Source organism: Anastrepha ludens, chromosome X, assembly GCF_028408465.1.
Source record: "Anastrepha ludens isolate Willacy chromosome X, idAnaLude1.1, whole genome shotgun sequence".
NCBI lineage: Eukaryota > Metazoa > Arthropoda > Insecta > Diptera > Tephritidae > Anastrepha > Anastrepha ludens.
Genome location: NC_071503.1, coordinates 50,362,411 through 50,386,329, shown reverse-complemented (window position 1 = coordinate 50,386,329; position 23,919 = coordinate 50,362,411). Strand labels below are relative to the sequence as shown.

The 23,919-nt window shown below is 40.5% G+C and overlaps 1 protein-coding gene across 2 annotated transcripts in view; it reads left to right on the top strand.

The window, feature by feature from the left end:
• The window catches only part of LOC128869515 (glutamate receptor ionotropic, kainate 2-like), an 88,800-nt gene extending 65,112 nt beyond the window's left edge, over positions 1 to 23,688 (top strand). Inside the window, exons 1-3 of one of the 2 annotated variants that reach the window (XM_054112083.1) lie at positions 21,311 to 21,388; positions 21,527 to 21,917; positions 21,971 to 23,688. In XM_054112083.1, the coding sequence (XP_053968058.1) occupies positions 21,383 to 21,388; positions 21,527 to 21,917; positions 21,971 to 22,257 (684 nt within the window). In that variant the 5' untranslated portion in view covers positions 21,311 to 21,382 and the 3' untranslated portion in view covers positions 22,258 to 23,688. Of the gene's footprint in view, positions 1 to 21,310; positions 21,389 to 21,526; positions 21,918 to 21,970 lie in introns of those variants that run through there. The other variant, XM_054112084.1, reaches the window with a different exon arrangement.
• The last annotated feature ends 231 nt before the right edge of the window (positions 23,689 to 23,919 follow it).

Here is a 23,919-nt window from a genome sequence, read left to right as displayed (position 1 = left end):
AGCATAAGCTGATGGGTCTGAAATCTCTCGCGGTATTATGACCGCGTCTACCCGCTTTGGGGATAAAAATCACCTTAACCCTCCTCCAGCTTTTTGGAATATGCCCTAGCATAAGGCTTTTTCTGAAAAAGACCTCCAGCCATGGACTCGTCGTTTCTCGAGTGTTCCACAGCATGGCTGGAAATATCCCATTTGGGCCGGCTGCTTTGTATGGTTCAAAGTTTTTCATGGCCCATAATATTCTATCTTGGGATACGATGTGATTGATTGTAATGGATGAAAGGTTGGATGTTTGAACACGGTTGCTATGCCTGGGAAATGTGTATTTATTAGATATTCTAGTGTGTCGGCCGAGGATTTTGTCCATTCTCCGTTATCTTTCTTCAAGAAGGAAGGGCAGGAGTGTTCTTTGGATAAAAGCTTACCTAGTCTGGCCGTATCTTTGGTTGACTCGATGGAACTACACAAATCTCTCCAAGCCTCTGTCCGAGCCTCTTTGATTGCTTTCTTGTATTCCCTAAGACAATCTTTATGAGGTTTAAAGCGTTTGTGTTTGTAGCAGATATTGAAGATTTCTCTTGCCATTTTCCTGAGTTGACTTAAATCTTCATTCCACCAGGTAGGATAGGTTGTTTTGCCATATGTGGCGGGACGTGAAGCTTCAAGCCCTTTTGTCAACGAAGCTTCGAAAGCTCTTACTTTCTCATCTAAGTCTTCACTTGACGTTATGGTTTTATTTATGTGTTGAAGTTTAGACTGGGTACTCCACGGATCGGTTTCTCAAGTTTAAGATTGATATCGAAGAGAATCCAGCTATGGTCCGAAAAGGATTTCTTGTCGGATACTCTCCGATTTGTGACTATTTGGGAATTATTGTTTGTGCATAGGGTAACGTCTAAGATCTCTTCCCAGCCTGGAAAATTTTCCGTGCTCAGAAAAGAGAAGGTTGGGGTGGTCTCTAAACTGCTCGGTTCTGGCCTTTGTGTCACAGCCCATCCACAGTTTATCTGTTATTTAATGTTGACATGAATCGAGCCACTCCGACTGGCAGCGTCGGTTTCTCATGTGGCATATAAACCGATGCCAGGTATATTGGCGATTTCTGCAGCTCCACTTCCACCACAGTAAAGTCGGGAGTACTAAAATTAGAGCACAGAAAATCTTTTAAGTGTTTTTTAGTGATTATTCATGATCGGGGCTTACCGTCTGCTTTATTGTACAATATGTTGACGTTATTGTTGTCTTGGAACCCTTTAAGCTCATTGTCTCTCACCCAGGGTTCCTGTATAAATCCGATGTCGAGGTCCCTTTCCCTGCAGATTCACCTATGTGGCTCTAGGTATCGGGTTTTTCTAGCTTTTCTAGCTGTGTATTGCTATCGACCTCATCTAGGTCATCCTCATTTTCATTGCTGTCTGCTTTGAAAATTTTCAATTTGGCCTTTCTTAGACCAAACCGCATTTTGTTGTCAGATTGTTTGAGTATTGGCAGGCACTCATTGTTAATCTGCAGAACGAATGACATCCTGCTCTTTTGCGGTTTTTCTGCCTTTACGATTGCCCAGTCGTCCATCGGCACCGCAGGGTTGTGTGACTTTAAGAATTTAAGAACACGAACGCGAGGAGGGCAAGGTATGTCCTTGGCCGGAATGAGCTTAAGCTTTAAGCATTCCAGTGAGCTGCTGATCTCAGCAACGCACTTTTCTAGGACAACCCTTGACCAGTCGTGGTCGCACTTGATCACCCTACAGCCTCGAAATATTCCTGCAGAATCAAAGGAAGGGAGAGCTCCGCCCTGTGCTCCAACCACATGCTTGTCTAGCACGAGCTTGGACAGTTTGGCCTCCACTTGCCCCCACTTCTGCAGAACCACTTTGCTCCTGTTTGTGATCTCGTTGATCAGTGTATAGAGGAGGTTATCCCTAACCATCTCACTGAACGGTCGTTGTTTTGTTTTTTCGATGCTGTTGGACACCTTAGATCTCTTCGGTGCCTGACCGATCACGTCCTCAGACCTGTTTCTCTTCGTCGCATCGCCTTTTTTATTGTTGTCTGCTTTTGATTTTTTGGATAAGAAGTCTTCATACTCCTTTACCACCTGTTGGATTTTTACCTTGTCAGCCCCGTCACGCTCGTCAGTCGCTCCAGCGAGTTCAGTCTTAGCAATCTTGGTTAGAATGAACCGCGCCTACGAGTAACGAGACTTCATGAGGGCACCTTCGGACTTGTGTTTTCTTGCGGCCTGACTCTCTCTCTCTCTGAGTGCCGTCTGTCGCCTTTCGCTATGTTGTTGGTAGAACTGTTTTTTGTTGTTGCTTGCTTGTTATGGGTGTGCTATGGCTGGTACTTCCCCCAATTTTTATTGACTCAGCCGTATCTTGGCTGGAGGCCAGTAGATTATCCACCTCGGAGGATTATATTGTGACGCAGCGTGGTACGAATTTTTGTTTTTTTTTCTGGTGTATTCATCATCTGGTTCTACGAGTATTAAGGGGAAATAATGGGGTCCCCCGCGGCAGTGCCCCTTACCGCGGTAAGGCCACAGCTACTCTCGAAGGCGGCCAGGTATTCGAGAGGGAAGCCCCGTTCGCGATGCACATGTTTTAATTCCCTGCACCATTCAGTCCTCGACACGATTCCAAGCACACGTTGACTTGGGAATGTGTTGGTACGGTACTCTCCGTATAGAGGAGTGGACAACCGACCCCCATACGGAGCTTCCCTCTTAGTTCATGGCGGGCTAAGTTCCTAAATGGAATTTAGCCGCCATTTAAGCCCTATCCCTGTGGCAAGGAGACCAACATGATAAGGCACCCCTCTGATCGTGCATCGATTTGGGTTAGCATTTTTCGATCAGGAGACAGCCAGGAAGCTTGGTGTATTGTCTTCTTATGCTGGAATCTGGTGCTGAGACAATCATGTTTCGGGCCTCGGTGATGTCGATCAGCCTTTGTCCGTTTCCGAATGTTTCGTTGTGCAGGCTGAATTTTCCGACTGTGGGGCCCTTCTTGCCCACCCTAGCGTTGAAGTTACCAATCCCGATTTTTACATCGTAGCGGGGGCAGCGCTCATAGGTACGTTCCAGGCCCTCATAGAAGGATTCTTTGGTCGCATCGTCCTTCTCTTCCATGGCGTGGGCGCAAATTAGCTGTATGTTAAAAAATAGCGCTTTAATGCGGACTATTGCGAGACGCTCGTCTACCGGAGTGAACGACAATACTTGGCGACGAAGTCTCTCTCCCACAACAAATCGGACCCCGAATTCGCGCTCCTTTACGTGGCAGCTGTAGTAGATGTCTCAAGGTCCTATGGTTTTTTTGCCTTGTCCCGTCCATCGCATCTCTTGGATAGCAGTGATGTCAGCATTCACTCTCACGAGGACATCAACCAGCCGAGCAGAGGCACCTTACCCATTAAGGGACCGGACATTCCAGGTGCATGCCTTCAAATCGAAGTCCTTAGTTCTTTTACAGGGGTCGTCATCAGTGTTGGAAGTCCTCATCCAAGGCTTTGTGTACGTTTTCATTGGGTGGGGCGGGGGGTTTGTAAGTGGCGGGCCCCAAACCAAGTGCACAACCAGATATCCTGGAATGTTTCGCCTTCTCACGTTAGCTTACTCCCGAACGGGTGTTCGGAAGCTACCCAGAGGATACTTGGGCTAATCCCGGAAGTTGTGAACTGCTTGAACCACTAGCAGAAGAGCCGCCTGGCCACTCCCAAGTGAATGGGGATCAATAACTTTTCCCACTTGCGTGGACTATTACATATGGAACTATCCTCCTATTTATGGCTATTGCGTTTAAAATGCAAAGCAGCTATCTGTTTTTCACAATAAGCAATATGTATTTTAAATTAAGAATTCATTCATGCATTTTGAAATATTTATTTTAGTTTTTTCGTTAGCATGTTTAATCTTTTTTGTCGTCGGGATGTCTAGTTTGCTGCCACTTTTTTCTAGTCTCACGTTTTTCATTCAGTGTTTCTTTTGCAAGGAAAGACATTCTTGTACATTGTTTGCTTAGAGTGGGTGTAAATTTTCAAGCTGCGTTCAACAGCTGCGATTGTGTCATCACTGTTGTGTCATCACATCGAGTGTTTCAGGTTAAGAGTTGCAGAATATTAATATTGAAGGTTCTGCGATCAGAAGAAATTTTTCAGTCCATATGCTCCTTTTAAGTAAATTATGAAACAATTTTGTTGACACTTCATAATTGATAAATTTTGGCACAATACTGTGCCTATGAATGTGCTTTGAATTCCTTGAGAAATTTTAGCTATTCGTAATATATTTGGTGCGACGGTGCACGCAGCCGCATATGTACTCATATATAAATTCACATATTTAAATTTGAATTAGTCATCTTCCTATGTGCCTGGTAAGGAAGCAATTCTCTACGAAGACATTTGATTTGGTTGACGGAGTTCAGATGCTTAGACAGATGCATAATATTGGATGATTTGCTCCTTCTAAGCCACTATTCAATTTAGCATACTTGTTTTTTATGTAAAAGTCCCTGGAGCTAGCCTACAGCGTTAACATTCTTTTTTCCTACTTACAAACGAATTTTAATCAACTGCTACTTAATTTGACCAGTTGAGCATATTTCCGTTAACTTTTGGTGAAAAATGTGTCTGTGGTGTAAAACGTGGAAAAGAACGTTAATTTTGAGAAGTACTCAGTTTGCGCACAAAAAATACTTGTTTCAAAATTTTCTCTAGTATCGAAATTTCCTAGACAGAACTTTTTGATAAGCTACTTATTGCTGTTTTCTACATCTTACTTTAGACTTCTGTGCGCATTTAGAAAACCTATATGGGTGCAAACATATATAAGGAGCCGAGACCATTCGGTATGACAAAAATTCACGATTCACCAAAAATTGGCAATGTACTTTGCTCTTAAAACTATGAGCTGGAGTTTATCAATGGATTAGTTTTTGTTGTGCTGAACAATATTTGAAACTGTTCAGAGCCGCCGTGACCAAAGTAATCATTGCCGCTACAGCTGGGCCTATAAATGTATTTTGTTCTTGTTGTCGCTAGGCTTAGAGTTTTAGCGCCTTATATTTTGTTATTGTAGTCGCTAGGCTTAGAGTTTTAGCGCCTTATATTTTGTTCTTGTAGCCGCAAGGCTTAGAATTTTAGCATTGGGCGACATGGCATTTAAAGGAATAAAGTGCGTGCTCCGTGTGCGCAGTTCTAAGTACATGCATATGTGTATAGTAATAATCATAGTTTTGCTGGGAGTTAAAAATACAAGTATGTATTATTATGTACTTATTGTATGTAGATATGATAAGGCGATATCTCGTTAGGTAGCTCATGATTACTTCAGTACATACATATGTGAGTGTTACACACATACGAATTAAAGGTGCAATTGAATTGCTTAGTTGTCACATATACGAGATTTGTTAAAAAAATAAGGTAAGTTTTTAAATTTCGCGGGCTCGTACATTCGAATTTCCATTATAATCTTTTTTTGTTTGTGAGAGGCATAAATAAGATAAGTGCGTCAAAAATGAAATGATGACAGTGGCATACGGTGGGTGGACTCTAAGTCAAAAAAATGTTTACAAGTGGTACAAGCTTTTCACAGAAGGTCGAAAAGATGTGAAAGACGACGCTCGCTATGGACACCCCAGCACATCAACAACCGATTCAAATGTTGAGTAAGTGAAGAAAATTGTTATGGAGAATCGTCGAATCACAATTAGAGAAGTTGCTGAGGATGTTGGCATATCGGTAGGCTTATGCCATGCAATCAAGAATTCATAAGTTTTAGGCATGAAGGGTGTGGCAGCGAAATTTGTTCAAAAATTGCTGAATTTTGACCGAAAAACGACGTCGGATGAGCATCGCTCAGGAATTGCTGAATGACGTCAACGATGATCCAGATTTGCCAAAAAGGGTCACAACTGGTGATGAATCATAGGTATATAGTTATGACATCGAAGCCAAAGCCCAATCGTCCTAATGGAAGAGTCCAAGAGTGCCAAGACCGAACAAAGAACGCCAAGTTCGATCAAATGTCAAGGTTATGTTCACTGTTTTCTTCGATTACGATGGCGCACTGCATCAGGAGTTCTTACCACTAGGTCGTACGGTAAACAATGAGTATTATCTTGAAGTTATTCTGAAAAAAAAATTCATGACTTTTGCATAATGATAATGCACCTGCTCATTCATCTTTGCTTGTGAGAGATTATTTGGCCAAAAACAACACCGTTATCATCCCACAGCCACCGTATTCACCAGATTTGGATTCCTGCGACTTTTTCCTGTTCCCAAGATTGAAGAGACCCTGAAAGGACGGGATTTTGCGAGGGTTGAGGAGATAAACACGGAACCGTTCAGAGAGCTCAAGGACATACATACCAAAAAGTGCATATCAGAACTGTTTCGAGGATTGGAAAAAACGCTAGCATAAGTGTATTATATCCGAAGGAGACTATTATATCTGAAGGAGATAAAATAGAAATTGATGAATAAATAAATAGTTTTTGAGAAAAATGAAAATTCACCTTATTTTTTGAACACACCTTGTATGCATATACATTTTTTCCTTGTTCATTCCTCTCGAGAGCATAGGAGCTCGACAAGACTCTTCCATCGTACACGGTTCTATGCTGTGAATTTGCCCGGTCCCATGTGATGTAAGAATCTGTTAGTTCGCGCAACCTTCGACCTTCTCCAAGTGTGTTTTGGTCGACCGCGACAGATGCTCCCTTACGGGTTCCAGTCCAGCGCCATTCTCGTGATGTTACCTGGTGGTTTTCTCAATGTGTGACCTATCTATCACCACTTTCTGCGTTTGTTTTGCCTAAGGTGCGTCGCTACTGATGGTGTTTGCCCAGGATATTCTAAAGATTATGCAGAGGCATTTGTTGGCGAAATATTGTAGCCTCTGTGTGATGGTGTTAGAGACCAGCCATGTTTCGCTTCTCTACAACAGTACGGACCTTCCGCATGAGCCGAATATTCGTAGTTTAGAGCGCCTAGAGATTTGCGAACTCCCCCATACTGTGTGCATTCGCCTGCAGTTAAGATCTTCATCTGCTTCACCATCTGCCGTGATGATGCAACCGCCGAGGTAGCAGAGAGTTTCTGTGTGTGCCCGAGAGTTTGTGAGAAAGTAATGTCATCGAGGAAGTCCAGGTCGTCCGTATGTCTGGTGAAACTCTTTACGATGCCTTTTTTGTGCAGGGTCAGTTGGCTTTTGACGTCATCAAGGACGATGGCGAAGAGAAGGGGCGACAGGGCACAACCTTGTCTTACGCCTGCGTTGATAGTGAATCGATCGCTGATATCGCCATTGTGAAGCACTGCCAGTTCGGAGTTCTCGTAGAGGGCTGTATAGCATTTTCGCTCGCAGCTTTGTTGTGCTTCAGCTTCTTCAATGCATCCTAAATCTCCGCTGAGCTGGGGCAGGATGTTGCTATCTTATTGTTGGTTGTAGTGCTGCTCATTTCAAAGCTAGGTATACTGCTAAGAGTAGTGTTGCTTTAAAGAGATCTTTCCATTTGCGAATCTTCATCATTGGAAGTCAGCAAAGCACCATTCAGATCTCTGATAGGCTGGTTGTATTTCTCTGATGGTTGGTTAGGTGGCCAACTCATGTTGTTTACTTCTGCTGTCGCTTCGGCATCGCTACCAAGATCTTCAACAAACTTTCTCTTATCGTTTCTGGCCGATTTCTTTACTTGATTCATCACCTCTCTGTAGGCTGGTCGAAGGGAGCCATCACTGATAATTTGCCTTTTGAGTTCATTTCTGCGCTGCATGACGCCCCAAGAGGTGTCAGAGATCCATGATTTTGGTGGTCTTTATTGTGTCAAGTTTTTCCCAGTCAGTGTTGTTGTGGTTAGTGAACAGCTTCCCGCGAAAGACGCTAGTTATTTCTTTTTCGGTCGCAGGATCGTGCAGCAGCTGGACGTTGAGTCGCTTATGTGTGCGTAGTGTGTAGCTTTTCTGACGGCATTTCAGCTTGATCCTGACGTCACCAGTAATTAGCTCGTGGTCACTGTCTATGTCAGCTCCCAGTCTATTCCTGACATCAAGTAACGAGCCTCTCCACTTACGACTCACCCAAATATGATCTATCTGGTTACGAGTCGTCCCACTGGGTGAGGTCCAAGTGTATTTAGGGATTTCCTAGTGGGGAAAGATTGAGCCGCCTAGGAAAAGCTGAAACGTCTGGCACACGTCAATTAGTCTACTGCCGTTGTTGTTGCGTGATCCGCAACCATGCGCGGCCATTATTTGTTTTAGGCCAGAGTTGTTGTTGCCTATTTTCGCATTGAAGTCACCCATGAGGAAAGTTATATCGCCTCTGCGGATGGAACTTAGTGTGGCCGTTAGTTGTGCGCAGAACTCATCTTTGGCAGCACAGTCAGCGTCCTCTGTCGGCGCATAACATTGTACGTGCCGATAAGCGTTACTGCAGAAGCGTGCTAGGATTATGCGGGTGAGAGTTTCTTCCAAGAATGCAAGGTGTTACACATTTTCCTAGAAATTATTAAGCCAACGCGGCTTTAACCTCTGTCATCTTTTCGGCTGTGCTGTGTTGCCATACGTGGACGTGCTTTCGTCGCTGCCGTTCAATCTCATTCACTTACGCCGAGTATGTCGATGTTGTAGGTCACCACTTCAAGTTGGGCTTGTCCTGCCTGGATGCTTCCTTGAGACTCCTAACGTTCCATTGTCCTATTAGCGTCCTGGCACATATGCCAAATGTCGTCATCATAGAGGAGATCGTATATCCAAGGTTTTGTCTAGCGTTGGTTACGTCAATCTGTTTGATTTCTGACAGGGTAGGTGATTGGCCTGCCGTGAGGATTGCCAACCTGACGTTGCTTAGGAACAAGGCCTCTTACTGCTTGGGGCGCCATCTGTGTGTACATTTTTCTGCCAGAAAGATCGCACAGATGGTTGAGGGCTTCGCCACAGTTGTTGTGTCTGCGCTATTACCGCGGTTGCCCGGTTCCTCTTGCTGGCGCCACTGATGCAATGTGTAACTGTGTGTTTTTATTTGTTTTTTGCTTGTCACAATGCAAATTATGCGCTGACTATTGTGCAGGAGTGAGGATGGTACGGATAAGTTTGGGTTTGAAGAGTGAGTTTGAAAATATTGTTGGGATGGAACATTTTTATTAGTAACATTGAAAGTAGGTAAATTTGGAAAATTGCGTGAACCGCACTACACGTGGGACTCGAATGCACAATCTCTGGGGTGGCAGGCTAGTGCACTTATGCTAGACTACTGAGGCCGCATAAAGGTTTCTTTAATTTTTTTTATTTTATTTTAAATTTCAAAGTTTCATGCAATCAAGAATTTATACAATCTACAATCTAAATGCATATATTATTTCCTGTAATAAAATATAAATGGAATAAAATTTCGTTTGTCAAAGAAACATAGAAATGCACATTCATATGCCTTGCCAAATTCCATTGCCAATGAATCAAATTGATTTCATCCAGAAGCTTATACAAAATGCTCTGTTAAGAACTTCCCCTCTGTCGAGCTGTTACACTTCGTTTTTGACCATTCACACTAGCGTAAATTCGTGAGACTTCACTACAGAGAACGTTAAAGTATACAGAAGTCTCAATGACAGGAACGTATGGAATTTCGACGGGTACTCGTCTCGGGAAGACTTTTTCACCACAGACACATTTTTCACCAACACATAACAGTAAGGGGCTGAATTATGTAAATTTAGCAGCAGTCGATAAGAATTTGTTGGTGATTAGAAGGAAAGAATATTAGGTAGCTTTTTAATTTGACCTATATACATATATATGTATTTGAATTTTTTCCAAATCACCCAAAATTATATACATACATATGTCTGTCTGGTGTCTGTAAAACTCTGATGAATTCCGTTCAACTGAATCAAAATCCTCTATAGAAAACGCTTCATTACTAGGCGCACAGGAAGAAGGCATATGCAAATGTAAATATGTGAATTTATATAGGTATGTACATCTGCGCATATGTATATGCTGTGTGTATGTATGCTCACTAGCCACAGCTAAAAAAAAACGGTAAAACTTCTCAAGAAATCCAGCGCGCATTCATAGGCGCAGCGCACATTCATAGGCACAGCATTGTACATGTACACATATTTACATACATATATTGATGCATACATATGTACGAAACCGCGGGCACTCGACTTGACAAAAGTTCAAGATTTACCAAATATTGACAAATAATTATACGCGAATATTCCAATATTGATTATTTTCGAACTGTCGGGAAAATTGGCCTATGGGCGGCTCGTTTTACGAATGAAGGTACTTTGCTCATAGAAATATGAGCTCGAATTCATCAATGAATTTTTTGATGATGAGTTTTTGTTGTACAGTACAATAGTTGAAACTGTTCGGCGCGGCCGCGACTACTCAGCGCTATGGCAATTAGAATGATGGCCGCTACGCTTGCGCCTATGACTGCATTTTGTTCTTCTAGTCGCTAGGCATAGAATTTTAGCTTTGAACGACATACGCATTTTGAGGAATAAAGTGAGTGCCCTGTTTTTTTTTTTTTTTTTTTTTTTTTTTTCGGGATGACGCCCATGAAGAGGAAACTCTCATGAGTACTGCTATACCGGCATAGCAGTATGCACGACTTGTAGCCTCACAGCTACACCTACGTACTAAACACCTCTCCACTCTACCACTCTCCCCGCGGAACTGTCCAGGAAGGAATTACCTCACGGGGCTGGTTAGCTCATAGGCTGCTAGTTACTTCGTCTACGAACCTCCGCGCGTCTTAGATCATTGTGGATATACTTTGCATGCGCGCAGATTCGCTTCCAGTTATCGCTCGATTTTAGCATAAAATCTATAATATTTTCTCCGTTTAAAATACCACAAGTTTCGGGAGCATAGCGTGGGCATTGGAACAAGACGTGATCAGCGTCTTCTTCCCTATCCGTGCAGATTGGGCAGTTTGGGGAACTGTCATGGCCGAATCTATGGAGGTATTTTCGAAATACTCCGTGCCCTGAAAGAAATTGGGTTAGGTGGAAGTTTGTTTCCCCATGCTTCCTTTCTAACCACGTCGTAAGGATGGGTATTAACCCATGCGTCCATCTACCTTTCGGTGATCTGTTCCACCGGTCTTGCCAGTGGGCGATCGAACGACGTCTTTCTTCCTCTGCAATAGTTTTACGACTTGCTCTACTGTCGTGTTCAGATAGCCTTATGTACACTCTCTGCATTTCTTTCGCCAAGATGTCCACGGGGACTAGCCCTGCTATAACGAAGGAAGCATCATCCGAAATTGTACGGAAGCCGCAGATAGTTCGCAAAGCGCTTAGCCGAAAGACGGCTGTCAGTTTTTTTGTGAAGCTATTTAAGTTCAGTGCATCAGCCCAGATCGGTGCGGCATACAAAAGAACCGAGCTGACTACCCTGCTATATAGCATTCTTTTGCTGTGGCTAGGTCCGCCATTGTTTGGCATGATTCGCGACAGGCAGACCTGCACACTCGATGCCTTCTTTACAGCGTACTCCAGGTGTGTTTTGAAGTTTAAACGGCTGTCGACCATCACTCCTAGGTATTTTATAGCAGGTTTTGAAGTAATGGTTACAGACCCAACATTTACACTTATAGTTTCTACTATCTTCCTGCTGCTTATTAGAACTACATCGGTCTTATGCTCAGCTAATTCCAGCTTCATAGACCTTAGCCAAGTCTTGATCCTGCTTACTGATTCGCTTGCGATCCTCTCAATTTCGTGGATATGTTTTGCTACCATTACCACCGCGATGTCATCCGCGAATCCAATGACTTTAGTTCTGGGGGGCATATTCAGTCTTAGAACCCCGTCGTACATTAGGTTCCATAGCAGTGGGCCCAGAACTGATCCTTGAGGAACCCCTGCTGATACGATATACTCCTCAACGCCTTTGTCACTTCTATACCTCAGTTTACGGTCCCTGAAATAGCTCTCAATTATTTTGATTATATAACTAGGCGACCCTATTTTTGCGAGGGTTTCTAGTATACGCTGCCAACTAGCTGTGTTAAAAGCATTTCTAACGTCCAGAGTTACCACAGCGCAATATTCTTTTTTCCCGCCGCGCCATCTCTTGCCTTCAATGGCTTCTGTTGCTAAATCTACCACGCATTTGATAGCATCCACTGTTGAGCGGGATTTTCTGAAGCCAAACTGGTAAGTGGATAGAATACCTTTGTCTTCAGCGAAAGACGACAGCCTGTCGCAAATAATTCTCTCCAGGATTTTCCCCATTGTGTCTAGTAGACATATTGGTCGGTAAGACTCGGGCTCGCCAGGCTTTTTGTTGCCCTTGGGTAAAAGCACAAGTGTTTGCTTCTTCCACCTCTTTGGGAAAGTGCCTTCGTTAAGGCAGGTTTGGAAGACTGCTTGAAATATGTCCGGACGTTTGGAAATTGCTAATTTCAGGGCTCTATTTGGTATGCCATCTGGGCCTGGAGCTTTCTTAGGCTTTATTTTATTACACGCCGCCTGGAGTTCTTGCTCGGTGACACGAGGGATGTCGCTTGCTTCGTGTTGTATGCAGGATGGCAAAATGTTTTCGGATCTTTGAGGAAAAAGAGTAGTAACAATTTTGCGCAGCCTAATTGGGCAAGTAATTTGGGGTGTGTGTACGCTTTTCGCTTTGGATAATACCACCCGGTACGCGGTGCCCCAGGGGTTGATATCAGCTTCCTCACAAAGCTTCTTGAAACTTTCTTGCTTGCTAGTTTTAATGGCTTTTTTAGCGCCTGCCTGGCTGATCTAAGGTTTTGAACATTTTCAACAAAGTCAGGTCTCCCTCTACTGCGCTGCATCTTGCGTCTAGCGCGGAGGCATTGAGATCTTAGTGATTTGATATTTTCGTTCCACCAGTAGCATGGGTATATGTGTTGGTGCATTACTCGCCTGGGCATGGAGGCGTCGCAAGCTTCTCTTAGTCCTTCTACTAGGAGTTTCGTCCTATTCTCAGCACAACCAGCAGGGGTTTGTAGTTGCTCAATCATATATGTTAGGGCTTCGCTATCAAGCATCGCGTCCTTCCACTTTGGACCTGTCGGCTTGGGTGCAATTTTAAGCCTCCTTTCATTGATGTCCATTATGATAGCTTGATGGTCACTGTGCGTGTAGCCCTCACTCACCCTCCATTTGATCTTTTGAGCAAGGGAATCATTTGCCAGGGTAATATCTATGACTGACCCTATTCCCATCTTACGGTAGGTGAAAGTTGACCCGCTATTTAGAACAGTAATGTGGAGAGGAGCGAATGCTTCAAGAAGCATCTCTCCTCTTTTGTTTGTGCGCCGGCTACCCCATTCGGTTGCCCAGGCGTTGAAATCGCCCGCTATTATTAAAGGCGATTTTCCACTAGCTTCCAGAACAATGTTTTGAAGAAGCTGTTCGTACTGCACTGTAGTCAAACTGGGTCTTGCGTAGCAACTGACGAAATTGATTCCATTTATTTTGGATCGCACGAACCCTTCGCCAGCGCTATTATTCTCTTGGAAAGCGAGCTCTCCACAAAGCCAGATGGCCGCGCAGTTTTTGCTGTCAGAGGCCCAAGTGCTGTGGTTTTCACACCTGTAGGGCTCACTTATAATGGCAATATCCGCTTTAATTTCTTTAACTCTTTGTGATAATAGGTCTTGGGCGGCCTCACAGTGGTTAAGATTTATCTGAACAATTCTCATTTGCTTTTATTTGTTAGAGCTCTCCTGAATGCAGGGCACCTATAGCTCCCGGTAATATGGTTGATGTTCTCCCTTCTGTCAGTCTCGCAGAGCACACATTTCGGGCTATTTTGACAATCCTTAGCGAAGTAACCGTCAGCACCACATTTCCTGCACTGCTTAGATCTATCGAAAGAACTAGCACAGGTGCGCGACATGTGGCCGTATTCTAGGCATCTATAGCATCTTTGTAAAGAGACACGTTCTCGTAAGCGACAGACGACCCATCCAATTTTGACTTTGCCAATCTCCATTAGCTTTTTGGCTTTTAGAGCTGGCAGGCTAATGGTGGCCGTTTGAGTGCCCGCATAGGCTGCTCGGAGTCCAGTTATATCTTCCAACTCCACGTCGTCAAAACCAGGCAAAGATTTGATCGCGTTATGCACCTCTTCCTTGGAGGTCACTTCATCGATATCCTTGCATTCTATTGTGATGCGATGAGTAAGCGCCTTCACTGTTGCTTCGCTACCTAGGGTGGCACCCACGATAGTTTTGAAATCAGTAGATTTTTTACACGATTTCGTCAGTTCGATTAAGAGATCGCCTTTTTGGGTTCTCCTTATTTTCGAAACTGATTCAGCGAAATTCTTGAATTTTTCGTCGCTTTTCACTTTCTTTAAAATATCAGCGTAAGAACAGTTACCCGTTTTTTCAATTATTATGGCATCGGGTCTTACTCTTCCCGTACTTTTACTAATACCTTGTTTGGCCTTTTTTGGGTTTTTGTTTTTTACCAGTGTCCACTCATTTGTTGGCTTCTGCTGGACTGGGTGAGAAGAAGCTGGTACATGAACTTTCACCACCGATTGCGTTCTTCTCACTGCTTCTGCTTTTTCCGTTTTACCTCTCGGAGAATCCTCAGTGCTAGCCTTTTGGCGTTTAGTTCCTGTTGCATTTCTTGGCCTGGGTGACGTTTGTGTACTATTCTCATGGCAGGGCATCCCCCTTGAGTTGCAACGACATTTTTCTGCGGCAGCCCGTTGGTAGAGGGATTTTATGCTAAATATAACGTCCCTCATAGGTTGATGGATGGTACGGCGCTTTCCTTCGTTTTCGTTTAGCATGTTCACGAGGGCTATTACTTGTTCCCCCAGCTTGCTAAACGAGTTTTTCGTTTCCAGATCTTGTTTCTGTGCTGATCTGTTAGTGGGTGAGCCAGCACCCGTAATGCTCTGTGGCTCTTCGACTCGGCAAGTCCGGTCCGTAGGAGATCTTGCCGGTGAATGAGCCAGGCGTGAGCTTTTCTTGAAGGGATCTATGTCCTCCGAGGCAAGCTTGTTTTGTTTTTCTTTGTTGTTTTGATCTTTCTTGTTTAGATCAATGGTTTCGTTTGCTTTTTTTGTGTTTAATTGCTCCATATTTTAGTTTTTGGGTCCCCACTCAGAGCCGTTATCTTTACTCGTATGCGTAGTTACCTATTTGATCCCATGGTTATCTATGTAAACAGGGAGGCCATGCGAGGGTTGACACAATCTCTTATGAAGAATTGTGTTCAGAGCCAGATCGGTATTAGTCAGGATTAAATCAACTGAGCCTACGCGGCCAACTTAATGACAACGAATAGAGAGCGTTTTCTGAGTCCTGCCATGGTTTTAACGGGACGGGGGCAAACTTGGCATTAGCCTGAAAGCCATTTCTGCAGATTGTCACACCTGCATACTCAGGTAACAGAATACCAAACTCACCAGCTCAAAGCGAACATTTCAAAAGTGGGTTTCCAGTATACCATTAAGTTAAAACCTTACTGGGCTCGGTTCTAACATGTTAAAATAAGCTTGTGGCAACTTTGGTTATTAGTTGAATGTATTATAATATTTTACTAATAACATATCTATCTTCTTTAGGTAACAGTTTAGCTAATTGCAACTTCTTCTACTTTTCCTACTGGGTTGTCGTGCACGATTCCTAGTGGGTTACATTTAATAGTATGTACGTGTATGTGTACCAAGCAATAAAGAGGATACAAATTTGTATTAGGTTCTCGTGCCGTTTAAGAGCGAGCATAGCGATTAAACATATGATAACGCCATCAGCCGGCATCGATTGTGTATGGTATTTCTACCTACAACAACTTCAGCGACTTAAGCAGTATACATGCCCGCTATGTACGCGCATGAACACAATCGAGTGTTAGGAGTAACAAACTAGTGCTACTAAACTTAACGTGAGGAATTTACGTAGAAAACCCAACAAACCCAACCTTGACCACTAAATAAGAACTGTGATGACGTTAACACACACTACCCTTTTTTTCACCCTTTTTTTTTTTTTTTTTTTTTTTTTTTTTTATCCAACGACAGCTGCAGTAACTGAAGCGGTATACAGGCAGACGTGTAGAGTATATACTACTTTATCTACTTTTCCTACCGGGATGATGTGCACGATTCCTACTGGGTTACTCGGACAACGGTTCGTCATTGTATATAAACATATTTATGTACGTGTGGGTGTACGAGACAAACAAATTTTAAAACAATAATACAAGCTCTCTTTGATTATCATGCTATTTGAGAGCATATGTATGAGGATGCGAACAAGGAGGAGGCAGACTAAGCCTAATCGTGAGGTATTGACTTAACGAGCACAACATTGACTACACAGTAACAACAATAGTATTACTGACCGCTCAATAAGAACAGAAATGACTTTGAAGCATACAATAGCAAATTGCTACTGCCAGGTTCAGCGTGAGGAGTGAACTTAGAAAGAAAGAGATGCTTAATTGGCTCTTTTTTTTTTTTTTTTTTTTTTTTTTTTTTTTGTGTTTTTGTTTGCCGCCTTTGTTTACCACCGTTATGCATTCTCTCAGCACTGAGAGGCTTTGTGAAGGCTTTGACGAATTGAAATAGGTTATATTTCAATACAAAAACAAATCACAGGAAACAAATGGCAAAATATTATTAAACTGATATTTATAATACTTAGCTTATTTTTGTTTCCATATTTCAGCAGGCTCACTAAAGCACACTTAGATACACATTCCCACACTTATTTTCTTAATTTCAGCGTTTCGCACCACTGATATTTTAAAAATTAAGCACCACTTTCTAACTCACGTCCACTCGCGACCACCTCACACGCATGGCCACCACCTCACACGGAGGCATAGGTGTCCCAAGATGATTGGTGGTCTCGTCAGTGCCCTGAGTGCCCTGTGTGTGCGGTTGTATGTCCATGCATATGTGTATATTAACCCTTTGCACTCCAGCCTAGTAATGCATAGAGGCTACCAGCAACTCCAGCACTATATTAGTTCCAAGTACATACCTATGATGTAGAAGAAAAATAGAGTCGTTTCAATAAAACAAAATTTTTATTTCTTAGCTATTTTATAAACAAAACATATTCTAACTTATATTATAAAAGAAAAACATAAATTTTAGGACTTAAAATTTCTTAAAGTGTGATATCTTTCGAAACAATTGCCCATATGCATTCGCGGTTTACCGGGACAAGTATCACAGTATTCCGAAGTTTCGCGTCTTTGTCCTTTTTCCTGTCTATTAGAACAAACAATACAATCTCTTTTCTTGCCTTTTCGCAATATGTGCAGTTTTTTGTCCAGTCTTGTTTCAGTTGCTGAAGTGGAAGGTCTTGATCGATCTTCGCGGAATTCACCTACAAGTTGATCGACTAATCTCTTGACGAACTTCAAATGGGACAGTGGTTTTTCGTTCTTACTTTTTTTTACACACTTATATAAAATGTATGCATTTATTGCAGACATCTCCATTCCCCAAAAGAACAGCTTCCTCCACCACTTAAGAGATTTTCTTAGAAAACAATATGATGATGCGTATTGATCAGCGCGATCAACACCACCCATTGAAGCCGTGTAGTTAACAACAATTTTTGGCTTTTCCACATTTTGTTGTTCACCTCCTCTTACAAATCTGGTTTTTGTAATGAATCCAGCGCTATCACTGGTGCTTATCAGCGTAACCACCCTTTTATCTTTCCAAGACAATATCATCGTTCTTCCCTTTTTGTAAGCGATCGATTTATTTTCACCGAATTTGGGTTTCTTTATTGGATCAGGTATGCCCTTGCGATTGATTTTTATTGTACCTGTTAGATGGCATTTCATTTGTAATAATTCTTCCGCCAGGACAATGCTAGTGTAATACCTATCTGTATACATATGGTAACCTTGTGCATCTGGTACGTTCGACAATAAATTGTTATACAGGTGCAATGGAATTCTAGTACTGACAGGCAATTGAGGTTTTATAAGATTATCGGAGGTAATACTACCATAATATGGGAGAATATTGTACATATACCCAGTTTCTGAGTCAGCCAAAACGTATATGCGTATGCCCCATTTTGTAGGCTTATTTGGATTGTAGGTTATAAAACTAATTTTACCTTTGAATTTTATTACCGATTCGTCGACACATATATCTTGTCCTGGTATAAAATATTCCGCAAATTTTGAATTGATATATTCCATAAAATTACTGACCCGTTGAATCCGTGTTCTGATGTCTGTTTGTTGCTGATTAACTGTTTTTAAATGTAGCATCCAAAATAATTGGTTAAATCTGCTTCTAGTGAACAAATCAGAAAAAAATGGTATTTTGGTATTTGCACTAGTAGACCAATAATCTTGAACATTTGGCAAAACCACAGTTCCCATATTCAAAATTACACCGATAAAGGCCCAAAATTCCTCCTTACTTGTGTCGCGCCATGTATGCCATATAGAATCTTTGGAAAGAGTTTTATTTTTCAATTTGTTCTTGGCGTAACTATTTGTTTCTGACACTATTTCGTCCACTAACTCTTCCGTGAAATACAGTTTAAAAAATTGTAATGGTTCCTCGATGTTGAAAACTTGTGGCCCTGGTATTTTATTTCCTGTTGAAAAATTGATTTTTTCCAAAGGAATGTCGCTTCCCGTAATATTACTCCATACATCGCCGTCTACAGATGGTGTATCTTCGTCCTCTAAATCTGATTCAATAATTGCAATTCTTCTTTTTTTTCTAACTACTATTACGTCACTATCGTCACTATCTGTCTCTAAATGATCTTCTAATTCTATTTCACTTAAATCGTCGGCAAGCAACGCAAAATCGAGTTCATCTTCCACATCACTTATTTCACAACTATCGTCAAAATTTTCGCCTTCCATCTTCACTAGGGTTATAACGTTATGAGTGTAACGAAATAAACTTATATTAAATAGAGCACTTTTTACTCTTATTACAATGTAAGCATAATAAACGTATCATAAACACTATAAGATAAGCACAGACTATTTTGCTTACCTAACTGTTAAGGGCACCAAGGCAGCAAAACAACCATGTCGCCGCTACGGCGACAGCGGATTTATTGTTAGCTTTTTAATGTCGCAAATACGGCGACAACGGAGTGCAAAGGGTTAATATAATAAGCATTGTTTTGCTTGAATTCATTTCACATACAGTAGGTTCTGTTTTTATGCGGTAGATACGTTCCACAAGAAACAGCATAAAAAAAAACAGCATAAAAAAAGCTGCTAGTTCTATAGTAAAACTATAGATACGTTTCAAATGCTAAAACCGCATAAATCTGAAATAATCGCATAAAAAAGGGCACTAGTCCCATATTATTACTATAGATACGTTCCATAGACCGCATGAATCTGAAATAATTAAATAAAATCGCATAAACAAAATATTGTATCTTTGAAAATTATATCTTTATATATCTTCCATACTTGTAGGGTTAGCATTTCTGATGTAATCTGTGATGAGTTTTTGCTTAGCTGGTTTAGAATCTTGTTTATATGTACAATTCCCGATAGGTCGACATGCATTTTGTAATTTAAAAAAAAACCGCACTATTTCAAAACCGCATAAAAACAGAACCTACTGTATTTATATTTGCATATGCCATCTTCCTGTGTGCCTGGTGATGAAGCGTTTTCTATAAAGAATTTTTTGATTTGATCAAATTGAACGTACATATTTAGTTAGGGATCAAGTGTGATACATACACACATATACATATATACGCACATGGATATACGTCGATGCATATGCAGAAGAAATTGTTTTAGCATTTGCAGGAACTCGATCATTCGAATATTTACTCCCTAATTATTGCATAAAATATGATAAGGCGATGCTCGTGAGGTAGGCCATGTTGCTTCAGTGCATAGATATGTATGCGTGCAACACTATATTTATTAAAGATGCAATAGAACTTAGTTGTCCCATATATGTATGCAAATACGTTTCTTTGAAGTTTTCTTTTATTTATTTTAAATTTCAAAGTTTTATACTATCCATAAAATGCATACATATATGTATGAATTGTTCCCTGTAATATACATACATATGTAAATTGAAAAAAATTTCGTTTGGCAAAGGAACAAAAAATGCATATTCAAATGTACATAAATATGATGAGGCAATGCATCGTGAGATAGGTCATTGTTGCTGCAGTGCGTGTGCACATGCATTTGTAACACTATAAGAATTGAAGATGCAATTCAACTTTTGCAGAAATATAACTAACATAATATATCTGATATATATACATATATTGATATACATATATATTCATCAATATACCAATATGCTCTTTGAATTCTTGTCTAAAATTAATTTCGACTCGAAAAATTAGTAAACATGTTCATCAAATTTGTATGAAGTTTTAAATTTACTAAAACCAACACAACAAAATGTGAGGACGTTTTATACTGTATTTTGTTTAAGTTCTTCTTTTTAGATTAAATCAACAAACAAAAAGTGATGAATGTTGGCGCGTTATTTCATAATTGTATTTGTTTGAAAATATAAAGGAAATAAAATTACGTTTCTCAAGGGAACATAGAAATGCACAAGGAAATTTTTTTGCAAAATGCCGTCGGCATTCGGCGGTTTGATTTCATACAGAAACCAATAACTGAGCGGAGCCAATGTACTTGTATATAATTAACTGAAATCAGTTCTGTTAAGAACTTCCCCGCTGTCGAGTTCAGCGAGGTGAAAAAGTCTTCGCGGTCAGACTTCATTTTTGACAATTCACACTATTCGTAGCTCGTGAGAAATCTCTAACGCTTTAGTTCCGAGCCCTTCTCGTTCAGTCAGGGATGCCCATTACAATTAAATTCGTCCAGTTACAATTAAATTCGTCCAGTATGCAGGGATGCATTTACTTATACTGTAATCTAAAAGTCATGTTCGCTTATGTAGTCCTTTGTTCGTCTGTCAATCCCATGCAGAGATGCATTTACCTATATTGTAATCTAAAAGTCATGTTATCTTATGTCCTTTGTTCGTCTGCCAATCCCACATGTATGTATATAATTTTGGATGATTTGGAAAAAATTCAAATACATATGTATGTATATAGGTCAAATTAAAAAGCTACCTAATATTCTTTCCTTCTAATCACCAACAAATTCTTATCGACTGCTGCTAAATTTACATAATTCAGCCCCTTACTGTTATGTGTTGGTGAAAAATGTGTCTGTGGTGAAAAAGTCTTCCCGAGACGAGTACCCCTCGAAATTCCATACGTTCCTGTCATTGAGACTTCTCTATACATTAACGCTCTGAACAGTACTTACGCGGAACATGAGATGTTTGCTGTACAGGTTTCTATTGATCGAAATTTTTAGAGAATTTGTTTTTCAATATACATTTGTATGCATGTAGGTAACCATTTTAGCAGGCAGCACACACAAATTTAGAATTTTAAAATATAAGGGCCACTCCTTGCACTTAAACTTTCGCAATATACGATTCTTGTTCAATTATGTTGCTATTTATATATATCTAATTTTTTACAGGATTCCAAAATTAGTATTTATCAAAAAATGTGGCAGTATATGGAAAATCGTAGAGCATCAGTTTTTGTCAAGACTTACGAGGATGGTATAAAACGTGTTATAGATGGAAATTACGCTTTTCTTATGGAGTCAACCATGCTCGATTATGTAGTACAACGGGACTGTAATTTAACACAAATTGGTGGGCTTCTAGACTCTAAAGGTTACGGTATTGCAACTCCAAAAGGTTCATCTTGGCGTGATCCTATGTCTTTGGCTATCTTGGAACTACAGGAAAAGGGTATCATACAAATATTATATGACAAATGGTGGAAAAATACGGGCGATGTCTGCAATCGGGATGAAAAAAGTAAGGAATCGAAAGCAAATGCATTGGGCGTAGAAAACATAGGTACAAGTTAAATAAATCGCCATATTTCTACTGCTAATAATGTATTTAAAAAGGTGGTGTTTTCGTCGTACTGCTTTGTGGCTTAGCTTTAGCAGTTGTCGTTGCTATTTTAGAATTTTGTTGGAATTCCAAGAAAACGATACAGCACACCGAAAACCAATCTTTGTGTTCTGAAATGGCTGAAGAGCTGAGGTTTGCCATGCATTGCCATACATCGAAGCAACGTCCGTCTCTAAAGCGTAACTGTGTCAAATGTGCACCGGATTCTACGTACGTGCCTGTCGACTTGGGAAGTGGTATACCAAATATTAGTGGAGTGCATTACAATTATTTTAATTAGGATTTAATAAATTTTGATGAAAAATAATGGTATTTCATTGTAATATTTCACATATGTACGTATATAGAAATGTAAATTTAAGTGTTCGTTAATTTATTTAGGCTAAGCAATGAATTTTAAGAATCCTTCACAAAGGTAATCGTATAAAAATGGAATATGTAAAAGGTGTTTTTAAAAATAATGAGAACTTAAAATGATATACAGTTATATTTCTGTTAAGCAAATTTGACTTTATTTATTTTATTTTGAGATTTAACGTAAAAATGAAAGTCTCCAATTGCTCGATTATTTGAAAGAGCTTTGGGCATTCGAGAAAGAGTTTGCTCAAAAGATTTATAAGCAATATCGGATGTAGTTCAAATACATATACATACTCGAAGTTCTTAAATTGTCCGATAAATTGACTGCTGGGGAGTCCTCTGCGTTGGAAAACCTTTATCGCCTTATTTTATTCAAACATTAGCAACCCGGACCTTGTTTTTCACATGTTTATCGTGAAATAAGCGTTATAAATTAATTATATTTAATGAATTATACTTAAAAGTAATGTTTTGGAATATTTCGATGCGATGGTCCAAACGGTGCAAATGAATAAAATATCACCCAATTAAATGAACTCAAATAAGTATTTATACACCTGTACATATGTATATTTAAATTGCGTTCTATTAAATTTAGTATAAAGTCTCAATGTATACAATATTCGCAGCTTTTACACCAGGAGTCAAACGTATAAACTTTCTTTATTTGAAATTGAAATTAAAAAACGTGAGCCAAGAAGCACCGAGAGATTTATAACTCCTAAAACACTTAGTCTAAAAACCCCATAGTACTTAAAGCTCTGAAAAGTAAAAGGGTAAATAGTCAAGGAGGAAAGGAGAGAAAACACAAAGGAGCCAGAGAATTTCCCAGATTCTTTGGCAAATCTGAAAATATCCAGTCCTCTACCAAAGGCAGGACACTCATAAAGAAAATACTCAGTGCTATCCACCTCCTCTAAGGAAAACAGGCAAATCGGGTCCTCAATGATTCCAATGGTGGTCATATGCTGACCCCATGGGTTGTGTCCTGTAAGAATACCGACCATCAACCGAACGTCATTTCTTCCAAGTTTGAGAAGAAAGCTCGACAGTTTTCTGTTAGGGCTCGTCACAAACACTCTGGTTTATCTGTGTGAATAAGTCTGAGTTTTACACCCTATCATCCACCTTATCCTGGACTCGATAGTGAATTTGCCGCAGATGTAGGTGTACACAAATATAATTGGCCATGTATAGAAATTGTGATTTCAGGTCCAACCCGGTAACATTAAATGTTTATCTTTGAGCTTTATTTATTATCACTGCTAAGCTTAATTTGACTGGGAACTGGATTTATTTAAATTAAAATATAACATTTCATTGTAAGTGTGAAACGACGTGTTTTTTAATTCGCTCTGCGAAATAATATCTAAAATTAATAACTAGTGCGAACACTTGATCTGAGATAGTGACTCTAAATATCAAAAGTGCCAACTGACTCATTAAGTTTTGGTTTACGATTGTGTAGTTTTAATATTATATATAAAAATCAAAACAAAAATAAACATAAAAAGGATTTTTGCTTGAAGTTAGCATATGAGTGTAGAAGCTCGCACATTGAATCCGATATAATATCAACAAT